We start from the raw sequence: 14,587 nt of genomic DNA on the forward strand, positions 1-14,587 counted from the left end.
GGAACTAGACCTAGCGATCAAAAGGTGGTTATGAGTGATATAATATTATAGTGGAACCCTCCCCGATGAGCTGCCCTCTCTCAGGGCGTCCCTCATTTCCCTCTCTCAGGGTGTCCCTCATTTCCCTCATTTCCCTCTCTCAGGGTGTTCATCATTTCACTCTCTCAGGGCATCCCTCATTTCACTCTCACAGGGTGTCCCTCATTTCCCTCAGGGTGTCCATCATTTCCCTCTCTCAGGGCATCCCTCATTTCACTCTCTCAGGGCATCCCTCATTTCACTCTCTCAGGGTGTCCCTCATTTCACTCTCTCAGGGTGTCCCTCATTTCCCTCTCTCAGGGTGTCCATCATTTCCCTCTCTCAGGGCATCCCTCATTTCCCTCAATCCCGGCACGTATACCGGGTTGATATATGAGGGTATATATGACTTCTGGTCCTACCCCTCAGACCTACCCCTCTAGATATTTCAATCAGAGAAGATTATACACGTTTAAGTATTTATTAATATCCGCCCTGATAGTTGTAAAACGATGATTCTTCCTTATATGGACATGTTTTTTGTAGAAGGAAGTGAAATTTTCATATAAAAACGTTGGTTTCCTAATAGTTTAACGCACAGTGCGACGCAGTTTTCTGATTTATAAAGTTGATGATATCGGTGTCCGTGTGAATGTTATATAAACACAGTTTTTGTTAGTGGTTCACAGTTAGTTGTTTAGTATCGATAAGTCTCAATATGGCGTCGATGAAGAGTTTGTTTGTAGTCGCTGTATTTTTATACGTCGGGAATTCTCTAGGTAAGCGCATATTTATATCAATATCTCTGGGCGATCAATGTCAATGGATTCATTCTCACGCGTGAAACCGTTGTATTCAATGTTCTGACGACCTGAAAATTTTGAAAATATGGTACCATTTAAAGGCTTTTAGAGGGCTTCTAGAGGCTAGCAGAGCAATCCAGAATAAACGAATTCGAGACAAGATTTCAACAGATGCGGATAAAAAATGAAGCTGGCGAACCCATGAAAGAATGGTTGTCGCCAACTTCGCCTAGTGCCCCTATAATCTTTAAAAGTGCCCCTTAACAATTATACAGAATACGGCTAAGTGCCCCTTCATTGTTAACAATCGGCAAAAATTGCCTCGTCTTCACATTTATCCTTATGTCGTGTGCCATCTTCCAAACCAAAAGTTCCCCTAAAATTTTAAAAATTAGGCAAAAAAGTGCCCATTTATTCAACATTTTCCGCGTATAGTGCCCTCTTCTAAAGTACGAGTGCCCCTTTAGCCTTCTCTGAAGAGGCAAGGACAAGGTGCCCTCATCTAAAGCATGAGTGCCCCCTTTTTAATTTATCATGATTGAAGGCTTTGCAAATATGATTATCTCTCCTCACTTTCTTGGCAGCAGTATATACCGATTAATTTTATAATTATGCTCGGATTCCGGACACGGAATTAGCGGTTGCTGAAATAATGCCGTCAAAAATATTGCCGGTTAAATTTCGAAGGGCACTTAAAAATTCTAGACCGTATTGGGCAATACGGCTGATACGGTCTGGATCCGCCCCTGGACCAGGAGGCCCTATCCTTATTATCTCTATCATTTTTCTCAGAGAGAAATTAATGTATTAAAATGCAAGTCACATGTACTCTAGAACAATAAGAACAGATTCATGATTTTTGAACCATATTTTAAAAATGCACTATCAACTGTCCAATCTGATGTCTAATGGTCTAATGTTCTAATAATCTGTTGTCTGTTGTTTCATGTTCCAGTTATTTAAATGTGTAATGATCTTATGATAGTAACAGTACTGTTTTTCAAACCCGAAGTAAAGTTCTAGCTTCCAACTACTGTCCAAGATCTCATGATCTACTGTCTAATAATCTAATTATGAACTGTTCAATGTTCCAATGATCTACTGTCTAATGATTTAATGACGAACTGTCTAATGGTCTCTAATGATCTACTGTCTAATGACCTAATGATTAACTGCCCAATGATCTAATGATCTTAGGGACTAATGTTCTATTGTCCAATGACCTAATTATCAATAGTCTAATGATCTAATCTGCAGATCATATTTTCATGCTCTATTACTGATTAATTTGAACAGAAATATGAACCATGTTACTGAGGGTCTTACTGTTGATTACTGATTAATTTGAACAGAAATATGAAAGATGTTACTGAGGGTCTTACTGTTAATTACTGATTAATTTGAACAGAAATATGAAAGATGTTACTGAGGGTTTACTGTTAATTACTGATTAATTTGAACAGAAATATGAAAGATGTTACTGAGGGTCTTACTGTTGATTACTGATTAATTTGAACAGAAATATGAAAGATGTTACTGAGGGTCTTACTGTTGATTACTGATTAATTTGAACAGAAATATGAAAGATGTTACTGAGGGTCTTACTGTTAATTACTGATTAATTTGAACAGAAATATGAAAGATGTTACTGAGGGTTTACTGTTAATTACTGATTAATTTGAACAGAAATATGAAAGATGTTACTGAGGGTCTTACTGTTGATAACTGATTAATTTGAACAAAAATATGAAAGATGTTACTGAGGGGTTTACTGTTGATTACTGATTAATTTGAACAGAAATATGAAAGATGTTACTGAGGGTCTTACTGTTAATTACTGATTAATTTGAACAGAAATATGAAAGATGTTACTGAGGGGTTTACTGTTGATTACTGATTAATTTGAACAGAAATATGAACGATGTTGAACAGTCAGGTGTGTTGACTGGTGATCACTGATTAAGGTGCTGTGACTGGTGATCAGTCAGGTGCTGTGACTGGTGATCAGTCAGGTGTGATGACTAGTGATCAGTCAGGTGGGGTGACTGGTGATCAGTCAGGTGTGGTGACTGTTGATCACTCTGGTGGGGTGACTGGTGATCAGTCAGGTGCGGTGACTGGTGATCAGTCAGGTGTGGTATCTGGTTATCAGTCAGGTGTGGTGACTGGTGATCAGTGAGGTGCGGTGACTGTTGATCACTCGGGTGTGGTGACTGGTGATCAGTCTGGTGCGATTACCGGTGATCAGTCAGGTGTGGTGACTGGTGATCAGTCAGGTGTGGTATCTGGTTATCAGTCAGGTGTGGTGACTGGTGATCAGTGAGGTGACTGTTGATCACTCGGGTGTGGTGACTGGTGATCAGTCTGGTGCGATTACCGGTGATCAGTCAGGTGTGGTGACTGGTGATCAGTCAGGTGTGGTATCTGGTTATCAGTCAGGTGTGGTGACTGGTGATCAGTGAGGTGACTGTTGATCACTCGGGTGTGGTGACTGGTGATCAGTCAGGTGTGGTGACTGGTGATCAGTCAGGTGTGGTGACTGGTGATCAGTCAGGTGTGGTGACTGGTGATCACTCGGGTGTGGTGACTGGTGATCAGTGAGGTGCGGTGACTGGTGATCAGTCAGGTGTGGTGACTGGTGATCAGTCAGGTGTGGTATCTGGTTATCAGTCAGGTGTGGTGACTGGTGATCAGTGAGGTGACTGTTGATCACTCGGGTGTGGTGACTGGTGATCAGTCTGGTGCGATTACCTGTGATCAGTCAGGTGTGGTGACTGGTGATCAGTCAGGTGATGTGACTGGTGATCAGTCAGGTGCGGTGACTGGTGATCACTCGGGTGTGGTGTGGTGATCAGCAGCGGCGGCGGCAGCAGCAGCAGCAGCAGCAGCAGCAGCAGCAGCAGCAGCAGCAGCAGCAGCAGCAGCAGCAGCAGCAGCAGCAGCAGCAGCAGCAGCAGCAGCAGCAGCAGCAGCAGCAGCAGCAGCAGCAGCAGCAGCAGCAGCAGCAGCAGCAGCAGCAGCAGCAGCAGCAGCAGCAGCAGCAGCAGCAGCAGCAGCAGCAGCAGCAGCAGCAGCAGCAGCAGCAGTATTAGTTCATTTATACAGGTATTTTTCTATACAGTTTTGGCAGAGAACACAGATTCAACGTGTAGTAACGGGTGGCCACCTAGAAAACAGAACGGTACTTCAGGTTCTATAACGACTCGTAGCTTTCCGCACAAATATGGTTACAACCAGGAGTGTCACTGGTGGATTGCAACACCTGTAAACAAGGTAAATATAAAACACAGGAAATTGTGAATCTCAGGAATGAGAAATATTCAGTGTAAGAAAGAATATTTTTGTCAGCACATTTTGTACGAGTTTGGAACGGAACTTTTATTTATTTCTCTTTGAACCTGACAATCGGGTGCTGAACTCTCTAACTATTAAATTACATCACTCATTATCAATAACCCTTAATCCTGTTAGAATGGTGTGAACACATTTCAATAACGATAAATCTAAATCATTTCTATTTCAGAAACTAGAAATATCGTTCGAAACATTCAACCTGCAGCCCTCATCCACCAGCAGTACCCGGAATTGCAATGACTATATAAAGAGTAAGAATCGAATTACATTCTTCATATTTTCTTTTTACGAAACAAAACATGATTTAATTTCGTATGAGTTCAAAAATAGTTTTCGCTCTTTAGAATGGTTTTAAATGTTATCAGTGAAACTGAACTTGGAATTAGTGTACTTTTAACTATCATCTTTTGTCAGTATTTATACAGGGTGTCTCAGAAAATATGTTACCCTTTGCCTTAAGGTTACTATATTCATTAGGCCACACCAAAAGAAAACCCTGTTTCTCGGGCCCGACCGACCCGATATTTCGTCATTTCAAATAATTATCTTCGAAATAAGATAAAATTGCCTACCGACCCTATTTCAATATTGTGGATGAAATAACTATTTTCAAAAATATATATGTGGCTGACCGACTACAAAGCTCTCCATTCTCGTAAATATTTTTTTCTTCGTGAAATCGTGGATGTCGGCACCGAGACGACATGATAAAAATATCTTATTACATCGGATTTAACAATTTTATACTGGATATGGTACTTGTGTACTCAGACAACGATGCTAATCAGATATTGATGGCGACCTTGGATTGTAAAATTCCAGGAATTCCGTATACAATATATTATACGCCTATTCAAGATTTTGATGATTTTCTTTTTATAAACAGTTTCCAAGTGTGAAATATAATACAAAAACATCAACTTCCCTTTATTATTGTGGTCGTCTAGCTGCTAATCCTATTTTTAACTGGAAATTTGGTCCCGTAAAAGATTATTTATGGCGACCTACCCGCTTTCAGAAGAACACCCGAAATTTTTTTTTCTATAAAAATAGAAAAAAATTTCGGGTGTTTTTTTTTCTATAAAAATAAAAACAAATTCCCTACCGACCTACCCATTTTGGTGATTGCCCCGCCCGAGAAACTGGATTTTTTTTGGTGTGGCCTTAACTATGATTTAAATTATTATTTTTGGGGGTAAAGTTGGTAGACCTGAATGATTACTTGAGAATGAAATAAGTCATGCATGGCTGAGCACTAGCAGGTTTATGAATCGCCATTAAAATGCTGTTGAACCAAATTTGCGGATTGTTCCTTTGTGTATGTCTATTGTTAAATGAACACCTGCCTGTTGGAAAATTGATTTAAAATAAAAAAATCATTGAATTTCACTCCTTTTGATGTTTTTGCCTGTCGGAAAATGTAAAAACTAAGTAATTTAAAAGACGATCAGCAGGAATCAAGGACTTAGTGTCCGGAAAGTAAAAGGTTTCGAGAAATACTGAATCTGATGTATCAAAATTCAAGGTTGAGCTTTACTGTGCATTGGTAAAATGGTAATGATATTGAACAAGTCCCAGAGAAGCTTAATTAGTCATGTGTACCAACAATTGTATCAAGTAGAAATCTGCTTCAGTTGATTTGATTGTCCGGTCTCAAATTATGTGCAGTGAAAGCGGAACATTTTCAATACACGTTTATAATGCAATAATCCTTATTTCTTGTATTGGTTTGACTCCATTTTAAGGACCATTCAAAAACATGGTATGCTCGGCCATGCATGACTTATTTCTTTCTTTTAAACGTTCCATCTTTGGGTAAACATCCAGGTATATCAACCTACCACCCAAAAATCTTATTTCAATTTTATTTAATGTATAATTAATCTTTAAGCTATGGTAACACATTTTTTGAGACACCCTGTATAATGATTATTTAGTAAAAGTGGAGATGAATAAAGGTATATTAGAATCATTATGATTATTATATTACAGTAAATGGAAATTACTATTGTGGCAGTACAGCGCCCCCTACACTATACTATACCGGTAATGTGTTCATAGAGTTTGTATCAGACAACCATTTAAACTATAAAGGGTTTAAACTGATTTGGAGGATATTAAAAGGTAGCTCATAATGAAAAGTTTATCATGGAATCAGTAAATCACATACAAAACAATTCAATTCAATATTTATTTGCAGTTGATTCGCGTCTGTGTAGTAAAACACCTATAATACAGAATGGTACATCAGGTCACATGACCAGTCCTAATTTTCCGGACAGCTATTATAACCGCCTCAGCTGTAGCTGGAGGATTATAACACCCGAAAACACGGTAAATATATATTTGAGAAATGTTGGTCCTTAAAAAAAATGATATTATCTCGATTTCTGCACGAGCAGGTCTCAGGAGTGAGTAATATTTGCACTAGTAGGAACTCAATGGGGCTAGGATTAGTTCAAAACCTTATCCCGGGATTAAGTTTAACCGATAATTCCGGGTTTAAGTTAAAAAAAAACTGATTAAAAAAAGATTCCTGGAATAAATAGGTAATGAATGATAATTCAATTCTAAGTTCATATATTTTTTTGCAGCTGGTTGAAATATCATTTGACTCGAATTTTGATATACAACCCAAATATAACGGTCGTTGCTATGACGAGTTGATGATAAAAAGTAAAACCGGTAAAAAATCTAAACACTCTCCACAACATAAATGATTTTTATGATTCATAAAGTTTTATCAGATTTATTTCTTCATCAGGGATCAATAAATATTGTGGCGAGACAGCTCCTGGTAAACGATTATACACTGGAAATATAACAATACAATTTACATCAAGCAGCTATAGAAACTATCTTCGGTTCAAACTGTCCTGGCGGTTTGTACGAGTGAAAGGTAAAGATAGCTTAACGATAAAAAGGGTAAAAAAAATTAAATATTTGTCGAACGAAATTCTGAAATTGATGAGATCCATGGATACCACATAAATCTGTTGTTATTTCTTTCCGGTTCAGTTTGGCAGGTGATAGTGTTTACAGGGCGTACAGGTATTATAACACTAACAGTCAGGATAGGTTTCGGTGAGACAGGTAGTGACGTCACGTACTTCCACCTGGGAACCGAGTTCGAGGCCGGATCAAACAAGACTCATAAACTGTTGTTACCAGTGAAAATCACAAATCCAAAACCACCGGGAAAACTCATGTTGAAAAGTGCATGGAGTACAAACTGGCGCGTCATCCAGGTTATAGAAATATGGAGAGGGTGGGGAGAGAGAGGCCGGTGTGAATTTGATATGAACTCATATATTCATATATTTGAATTCAATAGGTGGCGCTAGTAGGTGTGATAGATGGTAACAATGTTGTGTACATGCATAACTGCAGTAAGAGCCACACATACACAAACACACAGACTTGTAATTATCATTCAGAAATTCACAGACCAGGTTCGTTAAAACGTATTATTGAACTCAGAATACCCAATGAACTGAACTTATAATTAGACTGTGGTGGTAAGCCTAGGCTAACAAACCTTTCCTTTTAAAACCTGAGCAACTTAACTTAAAGCCCCAAGCGGGCAAGGTGTAAAGTCTATTCGGTGAGTAGCACAACCTGTAAACCTACACAGTTGTGACTTCTTAAGCCAAAAAATGGGTAGTTCTCTAAACGCGGAGAACGAAATGACTGAAACGGAATAGCGGAGGGAGTATCTATGAAGGCGAAATGGCAGAATCGCTTGTATTTTTAATACCTCGTCAACGCGACAGCATAAAGTAAGATACATACAGTCATGCATCTGTTATATTTAGCTACAAACAGCACACAGTGGATCAAACCCGCTAATGTAGATTAAAAACTAAATTAATTAATCAAAATTTAAAAATTCACACAGTTTTGATCAGTTAAAAAATTCTGTTTTTAATCCTTTGATAAATTCTTTCATATAGTGGGTTTATCTTCTACTGATTTTTGACTCTATACAGTTTAATTTCATCATGGCAATTTTGATATTCCATCGAATTCCTTTAAATTACGCTACATTGAATTTCGTACCATTGATTAACTGGTACCAGATACGTATTTTGTGTTGTTTTGATTTGTAAATAACTCTACATGTAGTCCATGAACCCTTTATCCTGACGTACTGAAACACGCGCCGGCTGATACACGCGGGGCTAGGTCTACCGCATGCAGTAAAATCCAGGTTCAGTATAATATAAATGTGTTTTCTGCAGAATCCGTAACCGAATTTTAGGCTATTCTGCCGTTCCGCCTTCATAGATACTCCCTCCGCTATTCCGTTTCCGTCAGCCGTTTTCCGCGTTTAGAGAACTACCCCCAAAAATGGTTGCGTAAGTTGTTAGTTTGTTTGATAGTGTGGAGTTGAATCTAAGTCCTGTAGCTTGAACTTCAGTTAAAACACGGCGGCACCACGAGTCGAACCATATTCAAAATTGATAATGTATATTTGTAGGACCATCAACAGTGACACAAGTCACAGAAACCACCTCAACATCAAATGAGTTATTTTTACAGAAGGTTTAAAAAGTGTACAATCTGTTGGTTACATGAGCCCCTTGCAGGTTGGGTTAGGTACCATTTTAAAATTGAACAAAAATATATATTTATAATTGTAGGACCATCAACAGTGACACAAGTCATAGAAACCACCTCAACGTCAAGTGAGTTATTTTACAGAAGGTTTAAAAAGTGTACAATCTGTTGGTTACATGAGCCCCTTGCAGGTTGGGTTAGGTACCATTTTAAAATTGAACAAACATATATTTTTATATTTGTAGGACCATCAACAGTGACACAAGTCACAGAAACCACCTCAACATCAAATGAGTTATTTTTACAGAAGGTTTAAAAAGTGTACAATCTGTTGGTTACATGAGCCCCTTGCAGGTTGGGTTAGGTACCATTTTAAAATTGAACAAAAATATATATTTATAATTGTAGGACCATCAACAGTTACACAAGTCACAGAAACCACCTCAACGTCAAGTGAGTTATTTTACAGAAGGTTTAAAAAGTGTACAATCTGTTGGTTACATGAGCCCCTTGCAGGTCGGGTTAGGTACCATTTTAAAATTGAACAAACATATATTTTTATATTTGTAGGACCATCAACAGTGACACAAGTCACAATAACCACCTCAACATCAAGTGAGTTATTTCTATTGATCACCAAAGTTTTTGAAAGTGTACATTCATTTGCGAAATATATACCCTGATTAAAGCATTTTACTCTTTAAACTTTTTTTGATATAAAAATGCCACGAAAATAATGAATTTGAAACTGTTGACATACATTTGAGTTTTATATAATCGCAGATTCTAAAAATGCTGGTCCTGCGGACACGGTGGCTGGTTTCTGGGCAACAGTTGGCAGTGCAATCGGTTTCTCAATTGTGATTGCAATCGTTATCGTAGTAACGGTCGTGTTGTATATACACCGCAGAAACATGTATAACAGAAATACTACTGGCTTGTTGTTTATATTTTACAGGGGGGTTTGAGAACTCGTCACTCAATGTCGTAATATTGCTGTAAATCCAGTTTTAGCAGCATCAGAACCAATTGAATATTCCATGCATAGATTATTCTTATATCGAGAGATTGTCTATACTAGTCAGGAACCCGATAATGGTGCTGATGATTCATACAAATGATGACTTATACTTAGTATATTGAATTGGAAATATGAATTTGTCAAACTTGAAGATTATCACCAAATATTTATGTTCTAGGCAAAACATAGACGTGTGGAATTAGCCCTAAGCAATCATCACAGTCGAGTGGTGACCAGTCAGGTGTGATGACCTGATTACAATACCCGATATCATTCTATCATTTGGTCCTCAAAACTTCTTGTCTTAGAACAATAACCACACTCAAACGTGGTGAACGGATAATAAGATAAAAACTCAGGTGACACACCTGACGATGATCTCTAGGGTGAGATCGAAATGTCGTGTATTCTAGATATTTTAGATTGAATAAATCAATTCTTGTTTTTGAATTCTTTTAATCTGTACATAGAGGGTTTTTATCTTATTTTCTTGTCTTACTCTTAATAACTGGCAACCATATGAACCGTAAATTAACTATGAACTGTAGGTTCTAATCCGTAGATTTGGCTAGTGCAGTGAACAGTTCAGTGCTAGTACCGGTACTAGTCCTTCCTTGATTCCGCAACAAACTATTCCTAAAACTCATCGAGTCCTTCTTGACCTGTAAGAGTTGATGAGAAGTTAAGTGAAACTCTTAGAGTAAATTGAATCAGAAATAAGAATTAGGAGTAAAAAATAGAGACGACTTTAGTAATGTGACGACTGATCCAAATGACGACTTACACTTTGAAAATTGAAATTGAAATAGAAATAGAAATTGATACTCGAAAATATTGAGACGACGGGTTGTAATGTGGCGATGATTTCACTGAACTGATAAATATTCGTCTATTTTTTTCAGGTGTGGTTTCTGAACCGGATGTCGATTATGAATGTTCTGTTGGCGCTAGTGGTAACTCGTGTTTTAACATGTTTGAAATGACGTAACTGACTCAGTCGGAATTCTCCGTGATAACGCGATATTTCTCTGTGTTTTGTAGCTCGGATCGGCAGACGAACTGTTGCTCCACCCGCTCCATCTACTCCAGCTGCTCCAGCTGTTCCACCTGCTGCTGGTGTCGGGTTCATTGAAGAAGGTGCGCACGCATGTCCACGCGTCCAGCCGGAATCCGTTTCGAATTTCTTAAACTGATTCTATTTCTGAAATGTGTCTTTTATTTCTAGTTGAGAATGTTGAAGACGATGATTTCACGGCGGGAAGTGTTAATATTGAGGTTTGTATCGAACCATCCCGATTTAGAACCACCCACACCCCCTCAATCTATAGCATGGAACCACCCACACCCCTCAATCTATAGCATGGAACCACCCACACCCCCTCAATCTATAGCATGGAACCACCCACACACCCCTCAATCTATAGCATGGAACCACCCACACACCCCTCAATCTATAGCATAGGACCACCCACACCCCCTCAATATTTAGCGTGAACCACCCACACCCCCTCAATCTATAGCTTGGAGCCACCCACACTCCCTCAATCTATAGCATGGAACCAACCCTTCAACAATCTGAAGGGAATGCAGGGTCAAGGCTGAAGGTAATGCAAGTTTCTGGCTGAGGGGTGCAGGTTTTAGACTGAAGGGTGAGGGGTCCACACTGAGGGCGGTAGGGGGTCCCGACTATTAGGTTGTTGATACCCGCATAAATTGCGAGATAATTAAACATCTTTTCTTCTTCAGGATATTGGTGAAGATGGGACGATCTATGCACGACTAGACAACGTGTCCCGACCGGACCCCGCGAGGCTTCAACCGATCACCTCTAGGGGGCGTACTGCTCCACGAGTGATCCTAGGCGCCGAGGAAGATGTCGGATTGTACGGTGAATTAGACTTCAGTCGACCTGCGATACCTTTAACAGAACTAAACAACCACTGAAACCAGTGAATTATAATCTGCCAATCGCGACAATCAATTCCTATTATTTTTAATTTTCTTTTCTCATTTCTTGTTTGTGTTATTTGTTTTTTCTGTATATTATCTGTAACTATTTTTTATTTTTCGGTCAGCTGTCCCACTGTATGTTTTCCCACTGATATATTGTAAGATTTTTATGATGATCATATAATCATATTCTGTCTTAGAAAACTGATGTATAGGATTATACTATGTCATAATTTTTGCAGGAAATAAAGTAATAATAATAATGATAAAAATAATGATGATAATAGGCCTAATAATAATAATTTATCCAAGTAGAATTTTATAAAAATCAAGACATCATATTCTTTAGATAATAAATGAATTGTAAATAAGTATTTATCTGTCTAATATTGGTATGTTTGTAATATGTTTCTAATGTTTGTTTATGACTGTGCAGGAGTCAGTTGCCTCTAAGTTGGTTGTTATAGTTAACCAGTGGATAGTTGACTATTGATAGTGACAATTAAAAGTTTATTGTTACTATGTATGCTATTTATCCACCGGTTATCTTTATCCATCTTAACAAGCTGCTACAGCCTCCGCCCCCTCCCCCGGGCCAGTTGCGTAGTCATAACTTGAGTCCAAAAGTGGTCTTGAATCTTAAGACTGGTCTTAAGTTGTTAGATTGGCTATAGAACTAAGTTGGTCTTAGACTGGTCTTAAGTTGTTAGGTCGGCTATAGAACCAAAATGAGCTTAGAAAGGTCTTAAAGTAGTTAGATTGGCTATAGAACTAAGTTGGTCTTAGACTGGTCTTGTAGTTAGATTGGTTATAGAACCAAAATGAGCTTAGACTGGTCTCAAGTTGTTAGATTAGCTATAGAACAAAAATGAGCTTAGACTGGTCTTAAGTTGTTAGATTGGCTATAGAACTAAGTTGGTCTTAGACTGGTCTCAAGTTGTTAGATTAGCTATAGAACAAAAATGAGCTTAGACTGGTCTTAAGTTGTTAGATTGGCTATAGAACTAAGTTGGTCTTAGACTGGTCTTAAGTTGTTAGATTGGTTATAGAACCAAAATGAGCTTAGACTGGTCTTAAGTTGTTAGATTAGCTATAGAACCAAAATGAGCTTAGACTGGTCTTTAGTTGTTAGATTGGCCATAGGACCAAGTTGGTCTGAGACTGGTCTTAAGTTGTTAGATTGGCTATAGAACTATGGTCTTGGGTCTAAGATTTAATCTTAAGACTGATTTTAAGTTTATGTCAGATTGGCTGTAGAACTGGTCTTAGACTGGTTGAAAGTCTAACCATGACTATGCAACCGGCACAGAGCCGTCGGTAGGAATTTTTCAGTGGCAAGGCTTATTTCTGAAGGGGGGTCTGGGGCCCTCCCCTAGAAAGATTTTGATAATTCAATCGCCGGAGATGCGTTTTGGGGCCATTTCATGGTCTCATTCATAGAAACATGAGAAGTCGTGAGCCAACCACCTAGTACAGAGAACGACGAGCTGCTACGCGGTACAGCGTGCTTTGAAAAAACTTTAAGCAAAAAAGTGGGGCGGCTTTGGCCGACCCTGCCGCCCCTGTTCCGACGGCCCTGCGGCAGCTGGATCCAGTTCCACTTTTCGCGGTTAAATCTTAAATGTTATGATAAATCTCAGCACTATGAAACTGGATCAATATTTCCATCATCTAACCCGCGGGTTACATATGTATTTTCATTGATTGTATGAACTAAAAAGGAATGAATTAATTTGAGAAGATAATTTGAATATAACCATTAAACAGTCGTTAGCGTTTTATTTTTTTTGTCGTTTTGATGACGTCATGGATATCTTACGGAAAACCCAATCTCATGGTAGAGGAGTTTGCATCTTGACCCCTCAAAATTTGGTGACTTTCTACATACATTTATTTCACCGTACGGTGCTGCCGCTATACTCCTTGTTATACTCCTTGGCAAGCAAGGGTTATGGAGTATAACTAGAGAGCACGTCGATTGCCAGAGTTGACTTACGTTAGTGTATAAAAAAAACCGCTAACGATGAGCATCAGAGCCGTCGGAAGGAATTTTTCAGTGGCGAGGCTTATTTCTGAAGCATTATGAGAATGCCGGTTTGCTAGCGTATCTATTTAACACCCGTATTGCTCGGGTTAGTTTTACTACCAACGGATGGCGCTGTATGTAAATTTCACATAAATCAACGACTTTCGGCTATTAGCGGTACTTAAGACCACTTGAAAACATCGTAGTCAATTACGCGGTAGTAGTGAAAATAAAAAGTTACGGTTCGGTGTACAGCACCATAGCACCCATATAATACCACATACATTTTATTCAGACTAAGGACTATTAGTTAACACTGATCTTCATTTCCATTAATTAATGATCTGTTGAATTAATTAGTAATCCAGTCTTTCGGTGTTCGAGATAAAATGCCCGCAAAATAAGAACTAACGAACCAGGGCTGACCACAAATTGCCCAACAGATAAATTTAAAATTTTTGGAAACGACACAGTCATGTTTAGTATCAAATAACTCGTGGCGTGGACCTTGGTCTATTAACTGACCAATGCATGACAAGTACTGGCTATATAGGCCCTAGTAAATTATCTGTTTTGCAAACAATTAAGTTGTTTGGTGTCAAATAACTAGATATGATGTGGACATTAAATTAAAAATTGTTTAACTGACCAATGCTTGACCAGTACTGACCAGTTACCACTAACTAGAACCCACCATAAGTAATTTATATGTTTAGTAAAGCAATAAAATCGTGTTTGGGCGTCGAGCTACTAGATACGATGCGGGCTATGATCTAACAACTATTTAACTGACCAATATTTTACCAATACTGATCTTAAAGTAATTTGTTTATTCTAGAAGCAACACAGTCGTGT

The 14,587-nt window shown here is 38.5% G+C and overlaps 1 protein-coding gene across 6 annotated transcripts; it reads left to right on the forward strand.

Annotated features, from left to right (window-relative positions):
- Positions 1 to 630: 630 nt before the first annotated feature.
- LOC141909485 (cubilin-like) lies at positions 631 to 13,442 on the forward strand. Of its 6 annotated transcripts, none has more exons than XR_012619749.1 (15): positions 631 to 797; positions 3,943 to 4,094; positions 4,345 to 4,426; positions 6,168 to 6,299; positions 6,376 to 6,509; positions 6,770 to 6,860; positions 6,940 to 7,074; positions 7,194 to 7,423; positions 7,510 to 7,627; positions 8,819 to 8,863; positions 8,981 to 9,045; positions 9,144 to 9,188; positions 9,306 to 9,350; positions 10,659 to 10,709; positions 10,798 to 10,884. XR_012619749.1 is itself a non-coding variant. In XM_074799869.1 (15 exons), the coding sequence occupies exons 1-15, from the start codon at positions 737 to 739 to the stop codon at positions 11,698 to 11,700; spliced, it is 1,620 nt and encodes a 539-aa protein (XP_074655970.1). In that variant the 5' UTR covers positions 631 to 736; the 3' UTR covers positions 11,701 to 13,442. The 6 variants fall into 6 exon arrangements, 4 of the variants coding, with proteins under 4 accessions (XP_074655970.1, XP_074655971.1, XP_074655974.1 ...); XM_074799869.1 differs by lacking the exons at positions 8,981 to 9,045; positions 9,144 to 9,188 and adding exons at positions 10,982 to 11,031; positions 11,503 to 13,442 and having other exon boundaries at positions 10,798 to 10,893; XM_074799870.1 differs by lacking the exons at positions 8,981 to 9,045; positions 9,144 to 9,188 and adding exons at positions 10,982 to 11,031; positions 11,503 to 13,442 and having other exon boundaries at positions 6,770 to 6,851; positions 10,798 to 10,893.
- The last annotated feature ends 1,145 nt before the right edge of the window (positions 13,443 to 14,587 follow it).

Source organism: Tubulanus polymorphus, chromosome 8 (genome assembly GCF_964204645.1).
Source record: "Tubulanus polymorphus chromosome 8, tnTubPoly1.2, whole genome shotgun sequence".
Classification (NCBI taxonomy): Eukaryota; Metazoa; Nemertea; class Palaeonemertea; order Tubulaniformes; family Tubulanidae; genus Tubulanus; species Tubulanus polymorphus.

What these genes read in the sequence shown, in the direction of transcription:
- LOC141909485 (XM_074799869.1), top strand. Translation starts at nt 737, where the DNA reads ATGGCGTCGATGAAGAGTTTGTTTGTAGTCGCTGTATTTTTATACGTC. An exon ending in GCGGTTTGTACGAGTGAAAG is followed by an intron (nt 7,075 to 7,193) that starts GTAAAGATAGCT and finishes TTTCCGGTTCAG; the next exon opens with TTTGGCAGGTGATAGTGTTT. An exon ending in TGTCGGGTTCATTGAAGAAG is followed by an intron (nt 10,894 to 10,981) that starts GTGCGCACGCAT and finishes TTTTATTTCTAG; the next exon opens with TTGAGAATGTTGAAGACGAT.